We start from the raw sequence: 26,036 nt of genomic DNA on the forward strand, positions 1-26,036 counted from the left end.
AACTTTCTAGACTTCGTTGAGTTCGCGTCAAGCCGTGTTAATACGCAAAAGCGCGAAAGCCGTACAAACGTACGTCAACACATAGATGCGCTTACGAATACCTAAGCAAACCGAAGGATGGGGAACGAGAGGGAGAAAGAGAGGAGAGAAATAGCAAGGGAGAAGTAACGAAGGGAAAGCCATGGTATAGCCGCAGGTTTACGACTATGGAATATCAAATGTTAATACCGACTGTCATTGTATCAGAAGTTTCATCCGAAACTTTGACTACTGTCGCGGTCCATAACCAGAGAATCGAGGATTATTCACCGACTCGAAATCAGCTTCTTGTTCGCTTGCTCGTGAACGAAGCGATGACTTGTCAAGTATTTAATCCTAACGAATCGCAAGTCAATCTTTCGGACAAGATTACAAGTCGTTGATGTATGTGGTGAGAAAATAAAGATCTGGGTTCGTTTTTATTACGAAAGCGAAATATAATTCAAAAGGGGTTATTACAAGGCTTGCTTACGAAAAAACCACTCGCGTATTATCGGAGCGATGTCTCGAAGGACTCTGTGCTAATCCTTGGGAGGCAGCTGCCGAATCACCCCTCAGAGACCCGCAAGTGGCGAGACCGGAGCTAGCATAAACACGCTTAAGTTTTGGAGGTTGAGTGCTGCAGCCCGTCACTTGCACGGTCGCCATTCCACGGAGGGACTCTCCGCCTAAGTACTTGAGTACAGCAGGCACCGGCTCGGCTAAGAGTTTGTTGCTGTTTCTTGTTCCTGTGTTGCCTCTGTCGCCGGAGAGAGCTACCCCCTTAATCGCCGTGGCAAGTTTAATGTCGCTCCGAACAACACGAGTTGCATTGTTATTGCGGCCTTTAGCGAACATTTTTCGACATATTTTTCGCCAAAAGATAGAAAAATGATGTCCCTATCCATCCCGTCCATCGCAACGACGGAAAAACATGTCCACTCTATAATTTAATTTTTCAAATAGCACGATCAAGTTCAGTGCCAAGTTCATTATTTCGTTCATTATTTTCAATGTTTTCTTTTAGTATAAGAATCACAAAAAAGAAGTGATAAATAATAAATTATGTAATTTAATAGTTAGAGAAAAGAGGATGTGCATACACGTGAAATACTAAACGCTTTCGAGCCGTGCATCCGAGCCATTTTATACATTTATCCTATTACCCCGCGCGGTCTCGGATCACGAAACATAGATCGTAACTGTAAAAATAATCAACGTGTACTCTGCCCGCTTCGCTACTAACAACGTAATACGCTTCCCGGTTTATGATCCTCTTCTATCGACGTTCCAAGCCCGACATCGCGCCGGCCATACATATAAGCTCTCGTCATGGTCCCTTACGTCGACCGAATACATACAAGCTCAACTTCATCGAAAAACATCGACGCCAACTAACCATCGATAAGATATATGTGAATTCTATTCGTTTTTTACACGGCCCCAAAATCGCGAACTTTTTTAACACGAGCTTTTCGCGAAAATTAAAGTAATTTGAAAGATACATAAATACGCCATGTTTTTTAAAGTCGTATGAAAAATAGATAAGTATTGATTTTATGACGTTGCTCTACAAATGTATCGAGAGATTTACAATTACAACGATATTCTGCTCACGAAAATGCATGTAGAATGCAAAAACGCGCATACGAGACGTGATTCTTGAACACGCTGTAAAAGCGTGTTAAATCCGAAGAATTTACACGGAGAATCTATTCAGGTATTTATTTAAAATGCTCTGTCAATGTTCTTTTGAGGGATTGGCCTGGGACCGAGGCATTTTTCGACTACCAACGAGCTAGTTTACTATTCGGGAAGGAAGCGAATAGCAATGCATGTTGGGAATAGCGCAAGACAGCTGCACAGGACTCGAAGTACATTGCATTCTCTGAAAAAGGGGCTTCTAGATTCTACGATTCGCATCGTTCCCAACGGCTTTCCGTTTTATGTAGAGACAGACAAGATATAGATGAAATATTTATTCTCCAAGATATCAGATTGAGAAACATGGTATATGCTTCTGAAAATTATATTAAAATTATATTCTTAATTAAACGCTAACAATACAGGGGGGAATATAATAATAATACGAGACAATAATAAAATAATAAAAAATTAATCGAGAGATGAATAAGACAACGTTGAAGAATATTGAAGCGAAATGAGAATAGAACGAAATGTTCCATAATAATAATGGAAAAATCAGTGAAACAGAAGAATGTAAAAAAGAAGATAAAATGCAAACTCTGTATAAAGGTAATAGCTTTTTATGCCGCCATTAAAATCCAAGTAAGAAAAAATTGTAAAATAAAGTAGAATAAACTAACTCCCGCGCGTTATACAGAGCACGTAATATAATGCTACGGTGAAGCATGCATAGAAATTCCAAATACTGGATTATGTTCGCGAACGATCAAATGTCGGGATAGCTCGTAGAGAATAGGCGTTTTCTGCGCAAATGTGTGGCCGCAAGAGCGTTATTTCTGTCGAGTCTGCAGCACCGAGGGGGAATATTGTCGCTGTCAGCGAATATGTCTTATAGCAGAGCCAAGATGCGGGTGTAGACGGTAACATCGAGATGGATCGAAAAGAGAGAAAAAAAAAGATAGAAAATAAAAGAGGGAGATAGATACACACATACACACACACACATATATATATATATATATATATATATATATATATATATATATATATATATTAGACTAGATAGGTATTGGATTTGTAATAGGGGCCATATGGAGCTAGGCTCTCTTTTCTCCAACCTCCGATTTAAAAGCCCCCGCGGAGCACATCCCCCGCTTCGAAACGAATCACTTTTCCTTATGGAAGCCGGTCCGCGCCGGTGCAAAGACTACCGGTTCGATTGAATGCATTATTCGCACGATGGAGTAAAGGGCTACCTGAATTGCATCACTCGCATCTCTGTTCCTTGTGTCTCGTTATTCCTCAAGAGGATCCTTCCCTATCGCGAACACAATTCTCGAAGGAAACGCCCATGAAGATTCGTCCTGTTAAATCGTACAATTATCTACGGTTCAATGAGATACGAATAATTCCCATAACCGATCAAAGCAGTAACGTTTTATCATTGATAGTATTCGATCGAATTGACGCTGCGCGTCTGCAAACTTGCATGGCCTGGATTATGTCTACGATTTATTTCGAACATTTATTCGACGATATTGGCTAAATTGTAATGAACGCAATCGACCTCGATTATGGCGTGTACACGATATTCCAGCCATGCTCGTAAAACAGAGTGGTCTCGGCTGGAATGCCATGTCGAAGGGATAGAGTTGCACAGAGTACATGAGAGGACATAGTTTCTCCAAAGCGATTAATCCTCATTGGCTGAAATTCGCGCGATACATGCCACCGACAACCTCTACAGCGTCACGGCTAATACAATCGGTTTTCTGTCGTGGTACAAATATTATCGAAAATCTACGCGTACCGGGTATCGTTAAAAATAAAACTCATCAATAAATTAACTCGCTCGCTGAAATCTTTTCGCAATCTTCTTTCAAATTATCTTCCTTTCAATCGTACGGTTGTAAGAAGGGAGAGAAGACGTACGAACAATCGATGTCGAAGATAAAAGCTTTATGGTCGGACGTTCGTCTCGATATTTTTCCTCGGATATCCCGAAATGAACAGCGGAAGCTATAAGGATGACTAGCTCGATTTTAACGGATAGCAACGAAGGGTTGCTACACACGCAAAGGGAACACACTCTTACACACGTAGCAGCTCCAAAGACGTCCGGTATTTCGATTAGTCCGATCCTTCAACGAAGCAGACAGGATGATAGCGCGATCGCAAAAATTCCCTTCACCCTTCCACCCCCACCCGCCGCCCCCATCGGTATTGTCGGATCGACTTGTCGGAATTTCGCGCACGTGCCGAACACGGGAGTCTGCCTTTCTTGTCTGGTACATACGTACGTGATCGTTGAAATTTTATTCCTTCGCGAAAAGTATACTTGGCGGCGCAACGCGAGGAAAAAAAAGTTTCTTTTCGAAAACTTTTGCGACGGGATAAAATAAAATTACCATGAAATAGCCTGCTGTCACAATCGGACGAAATTACAATAATTTCGCATAAAAATAATCGTACAATTATACATATTTAGCTTAGTATTTTTTATTACGATAATCCAAAAACAATTAGCGAAATAATTAAGTTATTTAAAAATTTAAAGTTTCAACGATAAGATAAACGCTTTTAAGTAATTTGTCATTAAGAAGCTTTTCGTCGCTTTAAAAAAAATGCAATTATGCAAATGCCGGTTGTAAGTGCGGAATGAGAGCGTAGCTGAGAAGAAACAGACATGGACCATAATTCTGCGAGCGCTAATGCAAGCATATTTTCACAAACCTTATGCCTCGGACCTGATGAAATATATGAACGATATTTCACGATGGTCGCAATACAACCTTGCACCGCGTAAAAACATCGTTGATTTACGTTTACTGTTAATTTATACCATTTTGTCCGGTGATTATGAAAATGAGAAGGGGGTGCCTAACTTTCTTAATTACTTCTTTAAGCCATTGGCGAGCATTAAAAGAAGAGGAAAAGCCTTCGCGATAATTTACTATGATTACTTATATGGACTCAATCCACTAATATGCACAAATTTTTGTTATTTTTTATACATTTATCAAGAGACTGTTCCGACTGAGAAATCATATATGTGTGTGTTTATAAAATAAAATGAATTTCCCCCAATAAAAAGAAAAAAAATCTTGAAAACTATAGAAGATCTTTTTACATTCTTCTTACATTTTGTAAAAGAATTCTTTTTCAAGAAAAAAAAATAAAAATAGCAGAAAGTCATCAATATATGCCAAGCACGTAAATGTTGTTTATTGCAGAAAATGTTTCTAGTTGTGTCTTTAGGTTCGAATTGTTTCGAAGGGAAATAGGGGATTCAGTGTTATATCCCATTGCTGTACCAAATACATACAACACGTCTTGATTATGCGCAACACGTATTCTCAAACACAATCCCGCGACACTCGTAACGCAGGTGGAATTCGAGGCTTCCTCGAGGTAGATAACTGAATTAATTAAGTCTCCTGCAAATGAGGAGATACCCGTGTAACAAAGGTGAATTAACACTAATTCACATTCGCGTATCCGGTGCTTGTACGCAGATATTGCGTTGGTCGTCTTTAAAAAGCAATGAGAGAAATGGTCGATGTACAATTACGCGAGAGGGAAATATATTATATTTTATCTCACGGGAAATATTTGAAAAGCCGGAAATAAATACACGTGCGCGCATGCGCGAGAAACAAAAAGTAAATAAATCAGAAATCGGTTGTGAAATAAATATAAGAAAATGTGTTTGTAGCGTGCCAAGGCTTTAAGCGTTTGTGATATCAGTAAACCTCCGCACGGTTGACCGTTTGAACGCGAAGAAAATTCACCAGGCATTCCCGGGGCCATCAATAATAAAATACAGCTGCGTGCGGTTATACCCGCCAGCTCTGTAGGGGTACCGCTCTCAAATATCGAGGCAAGGAGGGTAATATATATGCCGATATATCCTGATTGGAATCTTCCTCCTTCTTCAACAACACTCACTCTTCTTCTCTTCCCTTCACCCTTCTGCCCTCTCTCGCTCTCTTCTTCCGTTCTTTTCGCCCTTATTACGTCTCCTTCGCGCCTCAGATTCAAATTTATTTCCTCTATTCCAGGAAAGCCGCGGTATCGTTGCACATTCGATTTAAGCAAGAAAAAGAAAGAAAGAAAAGACAGATGCTTAGACTATTGCGCGCTTGCATTATATTACACAATTCTCTTGTGTGTGTGTGTGTGTGTGTGTGTGTGTGTGTGTGTGTGTGTGTGTGTGTGTGCGTGCGCGTGCGCGTGCGCGCGCGCGCGCGCGCGCAAATATAATATATAATTTAAAAAACTACCTCGCACAGAAATATTTTTCTCTATCTTTTCCTCTTCTTTTTAATTTAATGAAAATAAATTGTAGACTAGAATATATATTTTTAGAAATGTTTGAAAGAATTACTTTGCAATGTGTAAAATTATAAGAGATTTCTTGAAATAAAAAAGTTAATTGACTATGGATTAAACGGACTTGGCCACCGTATTATTACATTACAAACTCGGGAAAGAGTCGCGCGGCATTGGAAATGATATGAGAGAAGCGAAGCGAAGCGAGATGTTGAAAGAGAGAGGAAAAGGGGTACTAGCAGGAGGTGTTCGCAGTTTCAGACCGGTATAAATCATTGGAGGGTGGAATACCACAAATATATCACGTTCAGACAGTTCAAGAATAAAATAAACAACCCCCACCCTTTCTCCTTTATCCTCCCTTGCGGCCCGCCACTACCTTGCGAACCTCCACCTACGGTTATATTTCACGAGATTTCATTCCGGTACAATCTCCTACAATAAACTCGCGGTTTTCTAAGTCGTTGATTTACTTCGTGACTGTATAAACAAAACTACTGTTTAATCTATATGCACTGAAGCTGATAACTCTGTGCGATTTTCTTGGTCGTAATTATTAATATATTATTTATTGTGTATTTGCTACTACATATAGCGTAATAAAACAGTACTTTCTAGTAGAAGAAATATAAAAATATCATTGTCTTTATCATTATCTTCAATTCTATTAAGCTAATCTATGTTTTCAGTAATTATTATTAAGTATTATAAAGTTCACTATGTAAGCGAAGTAAGACTATTTTTTATAATGCCTTAAAATATTCTTTTATATATATAAAATATCTTTAATATATATTATTCAATACACACAAGTCGTGTTTTCAACTCTCGGATAATATATAATACACTGAATAAATGTATAACATTCTGGAAATGAATCCTGAGAAATGTTAGTGTTAGTATATACGATTATAAATTGTATGTACTTACCTGTAGACTCGGATGACATCCCAGTTCCAGTAAGGTTCGCACAACACCAGCATGTCCTTTATTAACAGCAATATGAAGAGCCGTTTGACGTCTTTTATTCCGAGCATTTAAATCAGCGCCGGCACCAGCGAGAAGCGCCATAACTCCTGGTTCATCTCCAAAAGCAGCATGGTGTACGGCCCTATCACCATCTTTGTCCTATTTATTAAAAAAAACAAGACATAAATAAATGTAGCCTGGTATATAATATCTGAAAAATGTTTAATCGACTATAGAACCTAACTTACTTCTATTTCTACGTCTGCTTTATATCGCAAAAGTATTTTAATAACTTCTAAATGACCGTTTTGACTCGCTGCTTGCAACGCGGTGTGACCAGCAAATACGCCATTAACATCGGCTTCCGGCCGTTTTAAGCATTCTTCGCATTTAGCGGCGTCGCCGTTGGCTGCAGTTTTTACTAATTCTTCATTAACATCACCTGACACATGTGTCTCAAATAATTTCTTTAATAATGCAGATAATCGTTCTGAAAAATAAGACAATATATATTATAACACATATTAAACCAGAAATGTATGACTAATGAAATGACTAATCAGTTTAATTTGTAATGAAATGACTAATCAGTTTAATTTGTGATATACTTACCACCACTACTATTTCCTGGTACACTTCCATCACTGCTAGCAACTTTTGTAACAGCTTGGGGATTGTATGTCCATGATGTACTACAGACTTCCACTTTCAAGTCTCCATCATGATATATTTGCTGTACTCTACCTATTTTTCCCAAGGTCTGAAAAAATCAAATGCAAATCAAGAGAGTGTGAGACTAAAGTAAATGTAATTGAATTTTAGTTTATTATTTTGAAATACCGGAGCCATTGCCTCAGCCCATTCTCCATGACCACGCTGAAGCAATTTAATCTTTTCTATATCATGGCATATCTGAACCAAATCTCCAACAGCAAATGTTTGGTTGTCAGAACTAGAGCTAGTAACGGGGACGGGTATTTGTACTTTAGTGAGTACAGCAGGATTAAAAGTCCACCGATTACCGCTTGGATAAGAGACAACGATATCATGATCTTCATCAATACCAACGACTGTTCCTGTAGTGCCAAGACATTCAAACATGCCATCTGTCCAGCCGCCATGACCATGTTGCAATGATTGTACAATTTCCAATTCTAAATCAACATTAACCTATAGATACAAAAAAGGAAACAATTATATCAAATATTTTGAATATATTTTACGCAAAATAAACATATCGCGAATAGAGAATAATTACCTGATCACCAATTTGCAAACCATGAGGTCCTGTTCGACCTGGTCCTTGTTCACCGAGCAATGGTAAATGATCTCTGTATACTGTTTGTCCTTTTGCATCATTGACTACTTTTAAATCCGCCTAGATATAAAAAAATGTATATTAATAAATAGTCATTTCACGCAATTGATATTGTACCCAATGAAATAATACCAACCATTCCTTCAAAACCGACTCTGTACAAATTTTTAGCACCATTATCCCAAATAACATAAGCTGCTGAACGTGGACTAGCTGCAGACCAATCTTGTATTTCATTAACTTTTCCCCGACGACCATTTCCACCATCCTGATCTTCCCATTGCCAATCCACGCCTCTTACAACTCGTGCACTAGGGAATATACCACGAATTGCAATCTATATCAAAAAAATTAATTAATACAAAATGCAATATGGTATAAAAAGTAATTTTTAAATGTAACTAAAATTAAAAGTCATTATTCATACTTTTTTGCTTTTCCGTCGAGGCTCTAGCAAAACTCTCTCACTTCCTGGCGTAGCAATGCGAAAAAATCTGTGCCGCAAATGATGCTTATCCCCATGATAACATATGGAACAAAGATCATAGTTGCCACATTCGGCACATTTCCATCGTATTCCAAAAATAGGCTGTTGACGACAAGTATCACACATTGTCCCATCGTGCTTTACTCCTGTTGGAGCAGAATCCAGTATGCGTAGATCAAAGGCTCCAGAACATCGATAATTAGCCGCAGTGCCATTATCCCATACAACTACAACCTCTTCTGGCGATTCAAAATTTCTGACGGTACCCACATGACCCTCTCCACCATCCTTTTAAACACAATTAGAAATTATTTTTCACATTTCTATTATTAATATAAGGGAATTAACTGACAATATGGCTATCGCTTGCCAGTCAAATACATGGTTTAAAATAAGAATGTTGCTCCAAAACTCTGGCATACATCTAACATTGTATTTTTCGAGAATCATTTTATATTTATATATTTTATAGACAACACAATAAAACCTAATAGTGATATATTTTAATAATTTAATAAAATAACGATTGTCGTACATGAAACAAACAGTATGAGAATAACCTTACAGCAAAGTGGATTATTTTTTTACACGCGGAATTTCTCCGAAAAAATTTGCAAAACCCCGTCACGAGAGATAAGAGACGCGAAAGTATTTGTAGCAAGTAGTCTCGTAGAATGAACGATTCGCGTTACTTCGAAAAAGCTACGTTTAATGCGGTTAACCTCTCTCGTTTCTAACCTGTTTTCCCCATTTCCACTCCGGTCCGCGAATCACCCGGGCACCGACTCCTTCCATCATAAATCGCGTCGTGCGAGTACCAGTACTCGCACCGGCCTCCATCGCTCGGTGACAACGACGGTTTCACGGTGTATCTAACTCGAAAATCGAGAAACACACTATACTCCCACTTTGCGTGAACACCGAAAAATAACACCACTTTGATAATGCGTCAAAACACGCGTTGCCAACATACGCTCTAGGGACAAACTTTCACGCTCTGCGTGCGATATTAAAATTTATAATACAGATTTATATTTTTATTACGCAAGTATAATGTATGCAATATTACAGAAATCATTATCACAAATTTTTATCTTTCCTTTATTTCATGAGAGAATCATCTTTCATTAATAATATATAAATTTTCGATACGTTTATTTACCGCCAGAATGCATGTGTTTGGAAAAAACGTTTAGGAACATCGGAAATGAATTGCGATCTTTCGTAATATAATCATGATTTTTTTTATCTCATTAATATTATACTAATAATTAGGAAAGATATATATTTTTAATATTTCTTGTAATTAATTTTTTCTAATCATTATAGTTTAAAAATGCATGTTACTTTGCGCAAAATTAAAATTGAAAATGTTCTTTCGAATTATATATCGCGAATCACTTATGTACCTAACTTCATCTTTAATCGATTAGCAACGATCTAATCAAATGATCACCTTTATGATAAACCAAAATTTTTTCGCCAAAGGAACGAGAAAGGATGACGGGATATACCTGAAAACACGAAGGAGCACGATAAATTGACATACAAAATCTTTTATTCATATAAAAAGGACACTTTATACTAGCACGTACTGTCGAATCTAGCCTACTTCCGTACAGTCGGCACCGCCGGGACACTCTTCCCCGGCTCGCTCTCGTTTATTCTCCATCTCGTTTATCACATATTATAATAATGTATACGCGACGAAACGAATAATCAAATTATATATCGCACGATGCGAAATAGGGGCGCGATCGTACTCACGTATGTATGAAATAAAGCGTCGAAGGATTGAGTATCTTTGCGTACTGTGCGCCATATTCGCTGCATTTCACACACACACGTGACCAATTTCAAATCTTTACGCCAGCGCCTCCCTTTTTAGTGATATTTATCGATCATCGAAAAATATCGTCACGATCGCGCGCGAATACGTGTCGAGGAAGTGCAGTGCGTGAATATTTTTTTTTGTGGCAATGATGAATACAAGGGCAGTTGACATGAACGAAGATGAAAATTGGTCGCTCTGTGCGTAAGTATATATATGCGTATATATGCGTGTCTATAAAGTTTTGTGCGCAAGTCTAGATGGAAAAGTGTCTCGCGGGGACACACTTTCGCTGCCTCCCATCTTTGACATTACTTTTACATGTATCCTATGTATATCCACCATATATCTTACGTTATTACAGTTATATGCGTACCATAATATCGTACTTATCCGTTAAATATTCGACACTGATTTACCTTCGATAGTAATATTACTAGCTATGAGTTAAGGGGAATGATATCGAGATAATATCAAGATAAATACTAGAGATTTCGACTATAATCGCTAGAATATTGGCTTGGAAAGAACTGACTCGACTTCTAAACGACGTTTTAAACGACGTATAATTCGATTATCGAGATAAAATTAACACGTATCGATGTCAGTCAGATATAACTATAATAAGGAAATGATAAAAAATCCTTCGCATTGCTAGGTCGCGTGTTTTCATCAATTTTACAGCTGATAGAGGTCCTTGGTGTCCTCCATTTAATCAAACGCACGAGTGTAAAAAAGTACGCGAAATGTTCCGTTTATTACATTCTTGTTATTATCCTTATCTTTATTACGAGTACCTGAAATTCTATTTTTCCTCAACGCGAACGCCGAGGCATTTGTCATCATGTTTGCAAGTCTTGTATAACTTTATTACAACTTTATAAAACAAAAACGTCTCACACATGTGTATCAATTATTTATTATTGTGCGTGGAATATTGGTCTTGTTCATATCTGAAAACAGTAACAGTAATAATATGGCTACTTTGTATATATCACGATCGAGTGTTGTCGTGGAAGCTCTATGAATACGCCGCGATTATTCGTTGGTCATTCAAGTCGAGAGAGATCTTTTATATGAATAAAAAGAGAAAACGCTTTCATTTGATAATTTTCCGCAAGAAGCTATTCTCTCGGGCAGATATGAGCTTAATTATCAATAAACGAGTACTAGAACTAACGGGCCGCCGATATCAGGAAGACCGAACTTCGACTCGTCTTCATCCGATTATTATAAATACAGACAGTATGCGCAGTATTTTGTGCGACGCGATAGCATTCGATCTATTTATTATACTAAAGAGAGCCCGCGAAGTTCCAGAGTCTCAAAACGTGACGGTTGCACGATATTTCTCGCTTTTCAACGAGTCGCGTATAATTGCTATCAAGATAAATAATAGACCCGGGGGAAATGATCCCGAAAGGTCCGAAAGATTCCGAAGATCGTGTATCGCCTCCTCTTTCCTAGCGCGACACTTTGAGACTAGAGAACCTGTGCGAGCGCGATTATCTCATCTCGTCTTAGATAACTATACTTTCGTACAAACGTATAGAACATTGTTATCATTAAGTATTATCATCAGGAGGGTACAGTGTATATAAAGAATTATATATAAATGTATATATATTTATATTTATATATATATATTTATATTTATATATATATATATATATATATAATGACGCCAGCTCGCCGGAGAAGCAAATTCTCGGGTCGGTCCTCCGCGCGAGCCGCTGTTTGAGCTTTGAGATGCGTGTATCTTTCGTCTCTCTGGCTTCCTCTCTCTTTCATCCTTTAACATATTATACGCACCACGCACACACACGCACATACACACACCCGCGCGCGCACTAGGACACGATCTTGGCACTGTATACGGTTGATGGAGCGAATAAAAAAAAAAGATAGAGATGGCTCGATCGAGAGTTCTTCCTCGAGAGGAAAACGACTATAGGATCTTAGGATCCTCGCGGCTTAAGAGTACTGGAAGCACGATCGGCTGATTGTACCGATCTATTAATCTCGATCGTGTTCAAGTGCGCGTGAATGTCAGCAAACTTGAATAATGTGACCCGATCATTAGGACACACAGTAGCAGCCGAATAAACGATCCAAAACGCGCTCGATCGCGTAGCAAATAATGACATATCATCGTCGCTTGAGATTGTCGCAGTGATACGCCATCACGTTTATGTTTCTCTCGCTTCTCAATTTTTAAATCGTAAGAGGAATACCGTGAACGTATAGTTTGCGTAGAAAAATGTTTAAAAACTTCTAAGCTAGCTAGAGAGGACGAGCTCTGCAAATCGAGGGGTATTCTTCGTACGATTCTTTTCACTGTTTCAGTATCACTGCGCGATCGACTAGCGCAATGAATTTTCTCTTCTTTTTTTTTTTTTCGTTTTATGCGTCGTACGAAACGCATTCGTCGCATTTCCTTTCTCTTTCTCCCTCCTTTTTCTATCATTACAAAGACGTGAGTGCTCGCGATTCTTCGGGCTTATTTAAAATACCGACGACGATGACCGTGGCTGCGGACGGCGCTCGTTGCCGAAACGAAAGCATTGATATTCGACACTTGACGAAGGCACAGTCATAAGTCTCGTACGTTCAGTAATTTGCTCTCTTTCTCTCCTCTTTTCAGAGCGTACAAAATATCCCATGAGACAGAACGCGGAATTATCACGAACGAAATTCATTCATTTTTTTTTCTTATATTTTCTATATCTGCGCTCCTTCGTTTCCTCCTTCCGTGATCGCGTGTTAGCACCGATAACGCGCCTCGATACGCAGTAAATTCCCTACGGGTCTCCGACCGATATTATTACCTCCATCATCTCTCGTTCATATCGCTGTTTCTCTTTTTTTATATATATAACATAATATAATATTATTAATATAAACGTTTACGTTTTGGCCACTCAGTTCGTGATCGTCGAAGCACATTATTGTCTGTGTTCCGCACGACGTTTAGGTAGTTTAGAATAATTTTAATTCACTTTTATACAACACTGAATCCAGCTGTCGACTTCGTCGTTCTCGTATATGATTCTTTGTAAAGACGATCCAGTTTGGCGGCTCATCTCCTTCTCTTGGCTGTAGCCGTGGCGATCATTTGCCTCAGCATCGGTTCTGGACTGCACATTCGCGGCTCGCATTTCATGTTGCCGTCACCTCCGCAGCTAAAATTTTACAAGAATTCGTTAAATTTTTCACAGACAATGCGCATAAAATTGGCATGAAAATTTAATTATAAAAATAAAGAAATATATTTTCTCTCATTGATAAACTTACGTGCAATGAAGGCAAGGTCCAGACGCCGATTTAATGACCTCTCCTACTCGATATGCTTGACCACGGATTTGGCAGCCGCTTCGTCTCGCGGCGCCTTTATAAGCGTGATGTGGAAAATGTGGCGGTAACGTAGTCGTGGTCGTAGTAGTCGTAGTGGTTAAGTTAAGAGACATGGCCATCGATACAGGACATTCGTATCTAGGACAGCAGAAACCGCTGATCGGTTCCTCGTGGCATCCTGGAATAGGCGGCGGGCAGCTTTGCTGCAAGCAGATGATGTCACTTCTGAAGCAGAAGCAGAAGTCGCATGGGTCATCTCTCGGTATCTGTTGCGCCGAGACGTAAACCTTGCCTCCGTATCGGCAGGTGCCCGGTCCGTAAACATGGTCATCATCGTAATCCTCATTGGGCAAAACGCCTTGCGGAGGGAAGTGAGGATAATCCTCGCCCGATTGATCGGGATACTCCGGAATATGAGGCGCTAGAGTAGTTGCTGGTCGCTGTTCATGGAAGCTAGGTTGATACGGTCGTTTCGTTGATTCTACGGTATGATTGACCGGTCGCAAATGCTCCTCGTCGGATTCCAACGTTAATTCACTCTCCGCGGAATAGTCAGTCTCTGGTTTTACGGTAGCCTCTGGGAAGTGGTCAAAATGAGGATGACCGACTTCTTCACTCTCTTGAGAAGGAACTTCCTCCTCAGGAATTTCCTCTGTAATTTCTCCGATTGGTAATTCCGTTGATACCGGTTGTGTTTTTATACCATGTTCCTCAATCGGTATTTTCGCAGGTTGCACACCTTCTTCAGGCCTTATTGAGACCTGGGTTTCAGCTTCTTCTGATATTGATCTGATAGTAGTTTTCTCTTCAGGTAATTCAGTTGGCATGCCAGATATCGTGGTTGGGCCTTCAGTTGGCACTGCAGCTTCCGTAACAATTTCTGGTCGCTCGGTTTCCGGATGCTCTTCGGCTTTTATTGTGACAGATGTTTCGGGCGCATGTTCCGTAGTAGATTGAGGTTCCTCAGGTATACTAGGATGTATTTCGCTTTCTTCAGATTCACTAGGCTGAATCTCTCCCGGTGCAAGAGTCTCTTCTTCGGAAGGAAGAGGACCTTCAGTCGGCTGTAGTTTCGTTATCGACGGTTGTTCTTCTTCGCGAATGGAAGTTGTTTCAACTGGAAGACCAGATTCGGTAGAATGTGCTTCTTCTTCACCTACTGTAGAAGTTTCGCTTGGCTTCTCTTCAGTTTCTGGTATCACTTCCACTGGAACTATTTTCTCTGGTAATGTCTCTTCGGCTACAGCATCTTGAATTGATTTTGTAGTACTTTCACCTTGTTGCTCGGGCAATTCTGTTTCTTGTTCTGGTACAGCTGGTTTTTCTGTTTCAGATGAAACTTCTGCAAACTTTTCGGTTGTGCTTATTTCGACAGAAACTTTTGTAATAGATTCCTCCGGTTTCTCTGTTGCACTTTCAGGTGTAGATTCTTCTTCGGGTGAAAGTTTTTCCACTTCACTGACTTCGGTCACTGGTTTCGATACTTCTTCTTCTGCGATAGATAACGTTGTTTGATATTCAGGTTTATGAGTCTCTTTTTCCTCTTCTTCTATTTTTATTGAATGTTCTTCAGGTATCAAGCTTGGCTCGGTTGTCGCTTCTTCGCTTAATGGATGTTCCGGCACATTTGTAACTTCCTTTTCAAGTTCCTGCTCTTTCGGAGCAATTGTTGTTTCAAGTTCCATTGGTTCATGAATTTTTATTTCAACTTCTTGCTCGGTATGTTCTTCCGTGGCAGGATACTCTTCCGTAATACTGGTAGATGTTACAGCTTCCTCTTCAACAGCTTTTTCCGTGATCGGTTTTTCTTTATCCGTTTCTTTCGTTATACCGGTTTCAGGTTTCTGCTCTTCTTCTTCTTTGTGAATTTCGGGAATACTAGTTTGTTCTTCCGTTAAAGTGGGCAATTCCGTTTCGGGTTTGACACTTTCTACAGTCTTTTCTGTTTGTTCCTGTTGGCTTGTTACGCTTTCCGATGTAGCTTCTTCCGTTGAAATGCTGCTTTCTGTTGCTTCGCCTTCACTAGGAATAACAGTCTGTTCTTTGACAGGATACTCTTCAGATTTCAAAGTATGCTCTTCGATTGGAACAGTAATGTGTTCTTCTTCTACAGCTGGTGTTACGGTTTCTTCTTCGGGAATAATAGGCTGCTTAGTTCCCACTTCACCTAGACTTGGCTGAATTTCCTTTATCGATGTAACGGATGGTTCGCTGGCTTCTTTTTCTACAGATACAGATGTTGTTGGTATTTCTTCTGCTATCGTATGCTCTTCGACAGGTGATTTAGGTGTATGAGATTCAATTTCGATTTCTGGATGCTGTTCAATCGAAATTTGCGTACCTTCTGGTTCATGAATAGTAGTAGATTCAGTAGGCTTTTCATATTCTGCTTCTGCTTCAGAAGTTTCTTCAACTCCAATAGCTTTTACTGGTTGTTCCGTACTAATCGGAGATTCAGTTTCAGATGGTTTTTCTTCGGGTGATTTTGTGACAGATGGTTCTTTTGCGTGTTCTGATGGTTCCGTATGTTCTTCAGCATATTCCGTAGGTTCTATTCCTGCTGCGCTTTCCGTTGTTTCCGGCGATGTTTCTTCGTGAGAAACTTCGGGAGTAGATTCTTCGACTGGTTTAACACCTTCTTCGCTAGATTTTTCTAATTCCTGTTCAGTTGTTTTCTCAGGTTTCTCTGTTTCTACGGGCAAGATAGTAATAGGTTCTTCAGGAACTTTAGTTGAAACTTCTGGTGTTATTTCTTTACTTTCTTCTGTGGAAACTTCTATAGATTTTATAGTTGTATGTTCCTCTAATGGCGCTTCCTCGGTCACCGTATGCTCGTGTATCAAAGTCGTCGATTCGGTAACAGGTGTGATTGGTTCCTGTGTCTCTGTACTACTCGGGACAATGTCAGGCAATTTCGTTTGGCTTTCTGGTTTTTCAGTCTGAGTAGCTTGTTCACCTTCGGTCGATGTAATCATTTCATGTTCCTTTTCTTCTTCATGTTCAATTTCACTTTCGAGTTTATGCTCCGTCGGTTGAACTTCAGAAATGGAAGTACTCTCGTATTCAGTTGGTTCAACAGTCTTTTGTTCTTCTGAAATTTCCGGTTTCGTTGATAACTCTTCTTCAACAATAATTGATTTTTCAGAAGTTGATATTGGTATCTTTTCTTCAGGCTGCTTCTCGCCTTCTTCAATCGATTTAAGCGTAGATTGCTCCTCGATACTTTCTTCGGAAGATTTTTCTTGTTCTTTGGTAGACGTAGTAGTAACCTCTTCTTCCTTATCAGTTCTAATAGTCGTAATTTCTTCTTCTTTCTCAGTAGATGTTGAAGTTTTTTCTATTTCAACAGGAACGGAAATATCTTTCTCTACAATAGGAGTTGTAACTTCTTCACCATGAATTTCTTGTTCTGAAGATATATCCGTGGAAGTGATTACTTGTTCTTCGCCACTAACAGAAGTTTGTTGTTCGACAGTCTCTTCCCGTGGTTGCTCAGTCGAAGTTATCGATTCTGTTACATCTCCTCCTTTTTCGCTAATTTTGCCTTCGGTAACTTCTTCTGGCACATTTGTTAGCACAGTATGTTGTTCTTCTTCGGCTACTTGACTGACAGACTCCTGTGATGTCTCAGGTACAGAACTGATAGTATGTTCTTCAGGCTGCTGTTCAATAGATTGCGAAATTGTAGTTGGCTGTTCGTAAACTGGTTCGATAGATTTTAGAGTGGTCTGCTGCTTCTCAGTTGTCAATTCTACCTCTTCTTCCGATGGAGAAATGGAAGAAACAGTGGCTTCCGCAGGTTGTATCTCCGGCGTACTAATCTCACCAGCTAACGTACTATATTCTTCCGCTGCTTCAGTAACTTTTGTGGCTGGTTTTTCTGTTGATATCTCTGCCGGCAAAGAAGTCTTTTGGCCTTCCTCTTTTTCAGGAATATGTGGCTCGATTACATGACTATCGGACTCCAATTCAGCAGTTGGTGTCGAATCGCATGCATACATTGGACAACATGATTCTCCGCTCGTATAAATTGGCATGCAGTTTGATAAATGAGCTGGCGGGGCAGGACATTGCACGAGTTCACATTGAACGATACTGCTAATACAACGACAACTCGTCTGACATGCATTCGCCGGCGGAACAGCCGAATTATTGTTATAGGATTGTCCTTCGACAAGGCAGTTGCCTTCTCCCGGAATACCTGATGGACGAGGTGCGATCTCCGATGTACTCTCTTTCTCTGTAAGATTTTCTTCAGGAATGCTCGTTTCGGTTAAATATTGAGGTATTTTTTCTAATGGTATTTCAGTAATTTGTATTTCAGGAGTTTCTGTTAAAGCAACTGTTGTATGTTCCTCTTCTTTTTCATGAATCGGCGCTTCCGTACTTGCAATTTCTTTCTCTTCGGGCCTCTGTGGTTGCTCCTCGGTAATAGGCACTTTAGACGTTTCTGGAATCGCGCTTTCTTTTGTGGATATTTCAGTAAGCTCTCCACCTACTTCCTGAGTTGATTCTTCTTCTGTTACTAATGATTGTGTGGTCTGCTCGTGTGCCTCCGGTTGTCTCTCTTCCGAAGATATAGATTCTGTAGAAGATGTAATTTCTGTTTCGACGGAAACTTCACCTGCATGCTTCGTCGGCTCTTCAATAGGCTCAAGTATTGTAGTACCTTCGCTTGCAACTTCGGTTGATTTACTGACATCTTCTTCGCTAGGAACGCTGGTAGGAGTTATAGAAGAACCTTCGTAAGTTACAGAAATGGGTGTTTCAGTCTCTTTTCTTACATGTATCTCAGGTTGTTCAGTAACTGGTCTCTGAGTTTGTTCTTCTTGTTCTGTCGCGATTTTTTCTGGTTGTTCGCTCGTTATTTCAGGTAGTTCTTCTGCAGTTGGTTGCGTAACGACTTCGCCTGCATCAGTGAGCGTCGTTGTACCAGCAACCTCAGCCGGCTTTTCTTCAGGTAGAACAGATTCAGTAACAGCTTCCTCAGAAGAAACTGTCGTTTTTTGTGATTCTTCATACGTCTCAGTCTCTTTCTTCTCTTCGAGAGATGGTTTCTGAGTTACTTGTTCTTCGCCTTCATGCTTTTCTTCGCTTGGTTTTGGTTCAACAGATTCCTGATCCTCCTTGCGGTCTGAAGGAATTGGAGGTTGACTTGGTATATATTCTTCGCTAACGGAAGGTTCAGTTTGTATTTTCTCTGTTTCTTCCACGGCCGGTGACTCGGTGGATCCAATCTCAACTACAGGAATTTCTGTCTGCACTTCCTCCGTAGATACAGGCGTAGAGATTTTTTCCTCACTTTCTTTCTCAACTTCACTTGTTTTGATAGGATGTCCTACAGGTAATTCTGTCTGTTCGATACTTTCTGTTGTAACTTCCGTTGGTTTCACTTCTATAGTTTCTTCGGATGGTTCCTTTTCTTCGGATGGTTCCTTTTCTTCGGATGGTTCCTTTTCTTCGGATGGTTCCTTTTCTTCGGATGGTTCTTTTTCTTCGGATGGTTCCTTTTCTTCGGATGGTTCCTTTTCTTCGGATGGTTCCTTTTCTTCGGATGGTTCCTTTTCTTCGGATGGTTCCTTTTCTTCGGATGGTTCCTTTTCTTCGGATGGTTCCTTTTCTTCGGATGGTTCCTTTTCTTCGGATGGTTCCTCTTCTTCGGATGGTTCCTTTTCTTCGGATGATTCCTTTTCTTCGGATGGTTCTTTTTCTTCGCTTGGTTCCTTTTCTGTTATCATTGTTTCAGTTTGTTGTTCTATACCTTCCGTTGACACGCCTTCCGTACCTTCTGTTTCCTCAGGCTTTTTCTCGATCGCAGGTGCCTCGGTTTGTTGCACATCATGGCTTTCTGTAGTAGCAACTTCTTCTAAAGTCTTTTCGGTTGAATATTGTTCAGGTTGCTCAGTTTTTTCTTTTTCAATAGGAGCTTGTGTCGTAACTTTCTCTTCGGCTTCTTCTATCGTCTTTATTGCTATCGTGGTTTCTGTCTCTTTCGAGATAGGTTTTTCGGTTTGTATTTCATTTTCTTCTTCAATTATACTTGGTAAAATAGTAGGTTGTTCTGTAGCATGTTCCTCGATTGGCTTTTCTTTTTCAACAGGAGTAATTTCAGTTTCTACTTCTTCAATTTGTGGCACGGTCGATTGTTCAGGAATTACGGTAATATGTTCACCTTTTGTTGCTTGTTCTTCTTCAAGACTCGGAAGCACCGTTGATGAATATTCGTGTTCAACTGGAACAGAGGTAGAAATTTCTGATTCCGTTATGATCGGAGGTTGAGTTTCTATTCCCTCTTCACTTGACTGTTCTTTCTTTGGTTGAACTTCTTTCTCACTAATTTTTGGTTCAGGAGAACCAGATTCTTCGATGCCAAATTCTTTTGCAGGCAATTCTTCCTTGGGAGTTTCTTCTGTTGACTGAATTTCCGTTGGCGATATTTCGGTTTCGCTCTCTTTCGATACACTAGGTTTCTCAGTTTCCTCAGATATTTTTTCTTCTGGTATATGAGAAATAGGGGTTGCAGAAGGTTCCGTGCTAGCCTGAACTTCAGGAGTACTTTCCGCTTTTGTTTCTTCCGTAGTGATTTCTGGCTTATGACTTGGTAGATTTATTTCTGTAACTTCTGCTGGATATGGTTTCGCACTTTCTTCTTCCGGTACTTCAGTTTCCTCCGCAATCGGTTTCGAAGTTTCTTCTATCGAGGTTAACGTAGTCTCCTGTTCTTGCTGAACATATGTTGTAGAAATTTTTTGCGGATGTTCAGTTATAAGATTATCGGGACTGATTTCTGGATGTGTAATGTCATGATAATCTTCAGTCACATGATACACATTCTCATCTTCCGCTTTCTGTTCTGGACTTCGCTCAGGAATCGGTATGCCGGTTGAACTTTGAGCTGGAATTTCCGAAGTTGATTCCTCCACTTGTTGTCCCTCTGTAGTAATATGTTCTGCGCCCATTGCGGGACTCTCAGTTAAACCGGCATCTTCCTTTTTAGCGCCAATAGTGGCATGCTCTTTTTCGATTACTGCATGCTCGGATGTCGGTTCTTCCGGTCGTTGTTCTTCCTCCTCTTTGCTTATCATTGGTTTCTGTTCTTCTTCGGCAGGTTGTTTCGTAGGTAAACTACTCACTTCAGTCGATTGAACTTCTTCTGTAACAGCGGTTTCCGTTGAATGAGATATTTCTTCTTCAGTAGTGATTTTTTCAGTACTAGACACTTCAGGAGCTATAGTAGTTACTTCTTTTATCGATACTTCTGTCTCAGTCGTCAAGATTTCACTTGGTGTAGTCTCTAATTTTTCTTCGCTTTCCCTCGTTGTTTCAGTTGTTATAGATTCAGGAACAGTACTAATACTAGGCTCTTCAACTTTTACGACCGGTAATGTTGCTTTCTCAACAATTTCAGTCGAGATCTCTGGTCTTTCTGACTCTTCTGTTACGCTTACTTGTCCTTCTTCCGTTGTTTTTTCTGCTTTAGTCACCTCTGCGGAAAGTTCTTTGTGTGGACTAGTAGTCTCCTCTGATACATTTTCGGTCTGCGTTTCTTCGCTAACGGCAGGTTCAATCGGTTGTTCTTTTTCAATTACACTTTCTTCTGTGCTTATGCGTTCTTCAGGTACATGTTCTGTAGTTGCCGCTTCCTCTTCCGGTTGTAAACCTTCCGAGATAGATGAAGCTTCCGGCAGTTCAACGGCAGGTGCTTCGGTAGCTAAACTTTCTTCAGTTTTTTGTACTGTCGTAGGCGCTTCCGTTTTCGTTACTTCTGCTTCGGAGGGTACTTTAGTAGTTACTGCCTCTTCCGATGTCACCTCAGCAGGAGAAGGACTGGCTTCCTTTTCAATAGCGGTAGTTTCTGTCTCGGGTACAGCGTTCTCTTCTGTTGGTGATGTTGCGGGTTGTTCTTCTGGTTTCTCAGTAGGAATATGTTCCTGAGTAACGTGTTCAGTAGTTCCTTGAATATTCTCTTCTTCCTCTCCCTCATGATCCTGCGGTATAGCATTGTCGGCGCCTGGGAATGTTTCTTCCTGAGGATGTTCACCCTTCGCTTGCTTATCCTCCTGATCGATTAGCACGGGGGACTCGGTCGTCAATAGATCGTGTGGTACTTGCTCCGGAAGTTGTTCTTCTTCTGATGGCGTGATTCCTTGTTCGTCTTCCTCTGTAATAAATATACGATCGTAAGCGTATCCTTTAATGCGTAATGTTCATTGATTATCTCAATTAGATCGGTGAGTTATAATACATCGCAACCATCAGTTATTACGTGAAATTACTTACCGCACTCGTATGTGGTCGGACAACATTCTCCTTCTGGTGGCGGTAAGGCCGTGCAATTCTTTCCGTGCGCTTGCATCGGTGTTCCGCAATCTTGCACCGCGCAAGCGATTTCACCTCGGAAGCAGTAACAATGCTCGCAAGGCTGATTCGAATAAATCAGATCACCGTCTTCGTAAACTTTATCCTCGTGATAACATTGAGAGGGCGCGCCGGGAGGTGGAGTCGTGGTGATGATGAGCCCGGGAGTTGGACCAACCGTGGTACTAAGTTCCTCGTCATATTCTGCGCAAGTAATCAATAATTGCGAGCGAACGAAATAACAGAGAGCGAAATATCGCGAGAGAAAACGCAATTACTTACCGCAATCGTATTTGATTGGACAACACACGCCCGGTTGATAGACCGGTTTACATCCTGCCACTTGTAGAGTACATTCTTGCATGACGCATGTGGTTCTGTTTCGGATGCAGTAGCAAAGCTCGCAAGGATTATGATGCTCCACCGGCAGCATGGCGCCGTCTGGGTAAAATCTCTCATCGACGTGACATCCGTAATTATCGTGGAAGCCAACCGCCGAGGAATCCGCCGGTGCACTCGTTGTCGACGTCAAGAGTTGGACTGGTACTTCCGAACAAGTAATCACGGGGCAGCATTGATCCGGACGCTTTTCCACCGTGCAATCTTGGCCGATTGCTTTCGTGAATGGACATACCTTCAGGTAACACATTAGCATTCGATTGTGGCACGTGCAATTCAGACATGGTTCGCTCGTAATGATCCTATCGCCTTCTTGATAACGCTGATAGTTGAAGTAACATCCAGAAGCAGCTAGAGAAACATAATTAAAAGTTAATAAATATGTCAAAAATCTGAACGCGATTATTATTTTCATGGAATCATCACATCGAATGCAATGAGTTTAGTGAATAAATTTTAAACATTTCTCATACATCGTGTATAGAAATCATTCATAATATTCGAGCCTTCTGATTAAAGCATGACACGTGCGGCTTCTCGATTAAACCGCGACACGATTAATTATTGACGCGTGTGTCGATTGATTAGACGCACCTAATACCGGCGTGATATACGTACCTCCATCATACTCTGCGACCTGCGTGGTATCCTGATCATATACCGGTGCTGCAATCAAAGAAACATATATGTTATTAATGCTACAAGATTAAGCGCACCGCGATAGATAAGAGCTCGTATGCGGAATTAAAGTTGATGAAAAGGGATTACGCATAAAACGGGATTACGCCGAATATGCTCGGAAATTTGCAGGAGGGGGATGACGTCAATGTGTCTCCCGCGTGTAGTTTATCATAGTAATTACCAGCAGGACGCATTCTCTCTCTCTTTCGAGGGTGTATCGGGGCTTGACGCGGAACGAGTGGAAGCGTCATATGGCGCGAACACACGTGGACGAATTTTCATTAACACCCTCACCCTAGTCGAACGAGTTGTATAGCGAGTGCACAGAATACTGAATTCCCTTCGGCTCTCGAGTGTAATCCGACACGTACAACGTACAATGCGTATATATTTCCCACTCCATTTTCTTCTTATGTGACGTTCTTTCGCAATTTCTTTCGGAATTGAAGTGTCGCGTGCAGGACTTCTAGTTCGATTGTTCCTGAAACGTGACAGGATATTCTCCCGAGGTACAATCATCGAGATGTTTTAAAAATTGCACAATAGACCTTCTCTATTCGAGTCACTCTCGTTTTTTTTTTTCTCGCTTTCTCCAAATTATATTCAACCATTTATTATATCCTAGAAAGATTCTTAGTGCGACATCTGTACAATATATAGTAATTTTAATGAAATTTAATGAAAAAATTAATAAGATTCTAGAAGTAAATTACACGTTATGATTCAAATAATTTTCAGTTATATGCAATATTATTATGCACTCGAAAATTATCCAAATTATGTCGTGTTTAATTATTTTAATTGTAAAAATTTCAATTAATCTTAATTCATTAAAATCACTTTCAAAAAAATATAAAATAAAATTATAAGAACTTTAGTTTTTTTCTCATATTAACAGAAAAACATGAAGAAATATAATATCATTTATTTAAAAAAAATAATGAAAAAAAAATATTTATTTCAATGAAAGGGAAATCTATTTTTCCAACATTTATTTTCTATTTAAGAAATCGAATTTTTTACAACTCTATTCATAAGTTTTATAGAATGAGAAGTGAGAATTCGAGAAATAGCATTCCGCGACACAGGCGATTTCCAATGAATCGAATTGTACCGGGAATCACGACGATCCAGGCTTCGGGTGAATGAAAGGCCCCTCGTCAATCCCACGAGTGAATCGGGACCCGAGCCGCGTGCCTCCACGTTATACGGAGCCATCACGTACGCGTGCACTGTGGCCTACCGAGACGATTCTTGTCTCGCATAATGGTCGGGTTAAATTATTACGTTGCACCTTCCTACGGAGAGACCACGGTCAAGGTGTCGTGTAATCCCGATTGTAATCTCCGTACGTGTTCTTCATTGTGCGTGCGCTAACTACGACATTCTTGCACAATACAATTATTCAACAGACAAGCAGCGGCATACGCGGCGCTTATAATTGAACGCATAATGAAATGATCAAGACCTGTATCGATCGATAGAAGCTGCTTATCCGAGATTTCGATACCGCCGAGACATTGAAAAGGGGATATATTTGTTACGAGGGTAATCGTCGATGATTCGACTTCTTTTTTTTAGAGCCAACGAAGCCGTGTCGCATCCTTCGAACGGTCCGAGTCTTATGACGATACGCACCAAAAACCGAGCGTCTGCTTTTTGCCGCGCAAGCGAGCATTTCCTTCGCTTCTTCTCGGTTCACTGGCGAACGATAAATTACCGTCGGCGAACTAACGGGACGATCATTGAGAGCGACTGGGAAGATGCTGGCAAAAAGTTGCGACGCATTTCGACTGTGATAACGGAGGATTGCATCGTGATGAAGCGCGATGATCTCGATCGACACAATCGACGTACGTTACCGATCCCACGTACTTTCCGACACTTGTTTCTTATTCTTTCTCTGATCGAGAAACGCACCGATCGCGAGTTCTTTTCCTTGGAAGAAACAGCGAGAGTCGTTCGATAAATCTCGCGCAGCGAGATAATGTTCCGCGCTTCGGATAAAAATACGGTTTCGAATAAAACGCGTCGTATAAAGCCGCGCGCATCGACCAAGGTACGTTCTAATGCCAGACTATCTCCTTCTTTCTCTCTCTCTCTCTCCCTCTTTCCGAGTTGTACCTTGAGAAGGGAACGCGGACCCTAAATCAATCTTGATCGCGTAGAAAAAAAACGACGTGGAAGTTTATCGGTATCAACAATAAACGCATCTTCCCTCGAATATAATTTCCGCGCGCGAGATTTATACGCTCCTCTCGGCTGCCTCGCTCGTAATCGAGGACAGAGAATCGCGCGTATACACGTACATACATATATACACGCAAACATACACATATTTTATATATATCTCGAGGAATCGCGGGGAGAGTCATTATGTAAGTCGACGTACTCGCTGAGAGAGTCCTCCCGTTTCCTCTCCGGCCTCCCCTTCCTCTCTCGCAATTGTCTCGCTTGGAAAGCGACTCTCTCGGTCCCTCTCTCGCGAAGTGTCTCGACCTGACCCGTCCCTTTCTCCGCGTCTGAGCGCGAACGATGCTATTACACTGCAGGAGAGTGCGCTTGCGCTCGCGTTATGAAATCATCCCCGGCGGCCTTGCCTCGCGAAAGTTCATTACCATCAACCGCACACGGTCCGATGA

General features: G+C 40.6%; 2 protein-coding genes across 3 annotated transcripts in view; both read right to left on the reverse strand.

The window, feature by feature from the left end:
- Mib1 (E3 ubiquitin-protein ligase mind bomb 1) overlaps nucleotides 1-9,741 on the reverse strand; it is a 338,292-nt gene extending 328,551 nt beyond the window's left edge. Inside the window, exons 1-8 of one of the 2 annotated variants that reach the window (XM_083083069.1) lie at nucleotides 9,510-9,741; nucleotides 8,712-9,059; nucleotides 8,421-8,621; nucleotides 8,225-8,344; nucleotides 7,807-8,136; nucleotides 7,579-7,726; nucleotides 7,215-7,456; nucleotides 6,928-7,125 (exon numbers count right to left, since the gene is read on the reverse strand). In XM_083083069.1, coding sequence (XP_082939195.1) covers nucleotides 6,928-7,125; nucleotides 7,215-7,456; nucleotides 7,579-7,726; nucleotides 7,807-8,136; nucleotides 8,225-8,344; nucleotides 8,421-8,621; nucleotides 8,712-9,059; nucleotides 9,510-9,611 — 1,689 coding nt within the window. In that variant the 5' untranslated portion in view covers nucleotides 9,612-9,741. The remainder of the gene's footprint in view (nucleotides 1-6,927; nucleotides 7,126-7,214; nucleotides 7,457-7,578; nucleotides 7,727-7,806; nucleotides 8,137-8,224; nucleotides 8,345-8,420; nucleotides 8,622-8,711; nucleotides 9,060-9,509) is intronic. The other variant, XM_083083068.1, reaches the window with a different exon arrangement.
- Nucleotides 9,742-10,311: 570 nt separating this feature from the next.
- The window catches only part of LOC145962130 (uncharacterized), a 39,887-nt gene continuing 24,162 nt past the window's right edge, over nucleotides 10,312-26,036 (reverse strand). The window contains exons 3-7 of the mRNA XM_083083014.1: nucleotides 23,332-23,379; nucleotides 22,597-23,064; nucleotides 22,237-22,518; nucleotides 13,897-22,117; nucleotides 10,312-13,784 (exon numbers count right to left, since the gene is read on the reverse strand). Coding sequence (XP_082939140.1) covers nucleotides 13,682-13,784; nucleotides 13,897-22,117; nucleotides 22,237-22,518; nucleotides 22,597-23,064; nucleotides 23,332-23,379 — 9,122 coding nt within the window. The 3' untranslated portion in view covers nucleotides 10,312-13,681. The remainder of the gene's footprint in view (nucleotides 13,785-13,896; nucleotides 22,118-22,236; nucleotides 22,519-22,596; nucleotides 23,065-23,331; nucleotides 23,380-26,036) is intronic.

The sequence above is a fragment of the Camponotus vicinus genome, unplaced genomic scaffold (genome assembly GCF_025532165.1).
Source record: "Camponotus vicinus isolate PSW18456_S1 unplaced genomic scaffold, iyCamVici1.0 SCAF_11, whole genome shotgun sequence".
Lineage (NCBI taxonomy): Eukaryota > Metazoa > Arthropoda > Insecta > Hymenoptera > Formicidae > Camponotus > Camponotus vicinus.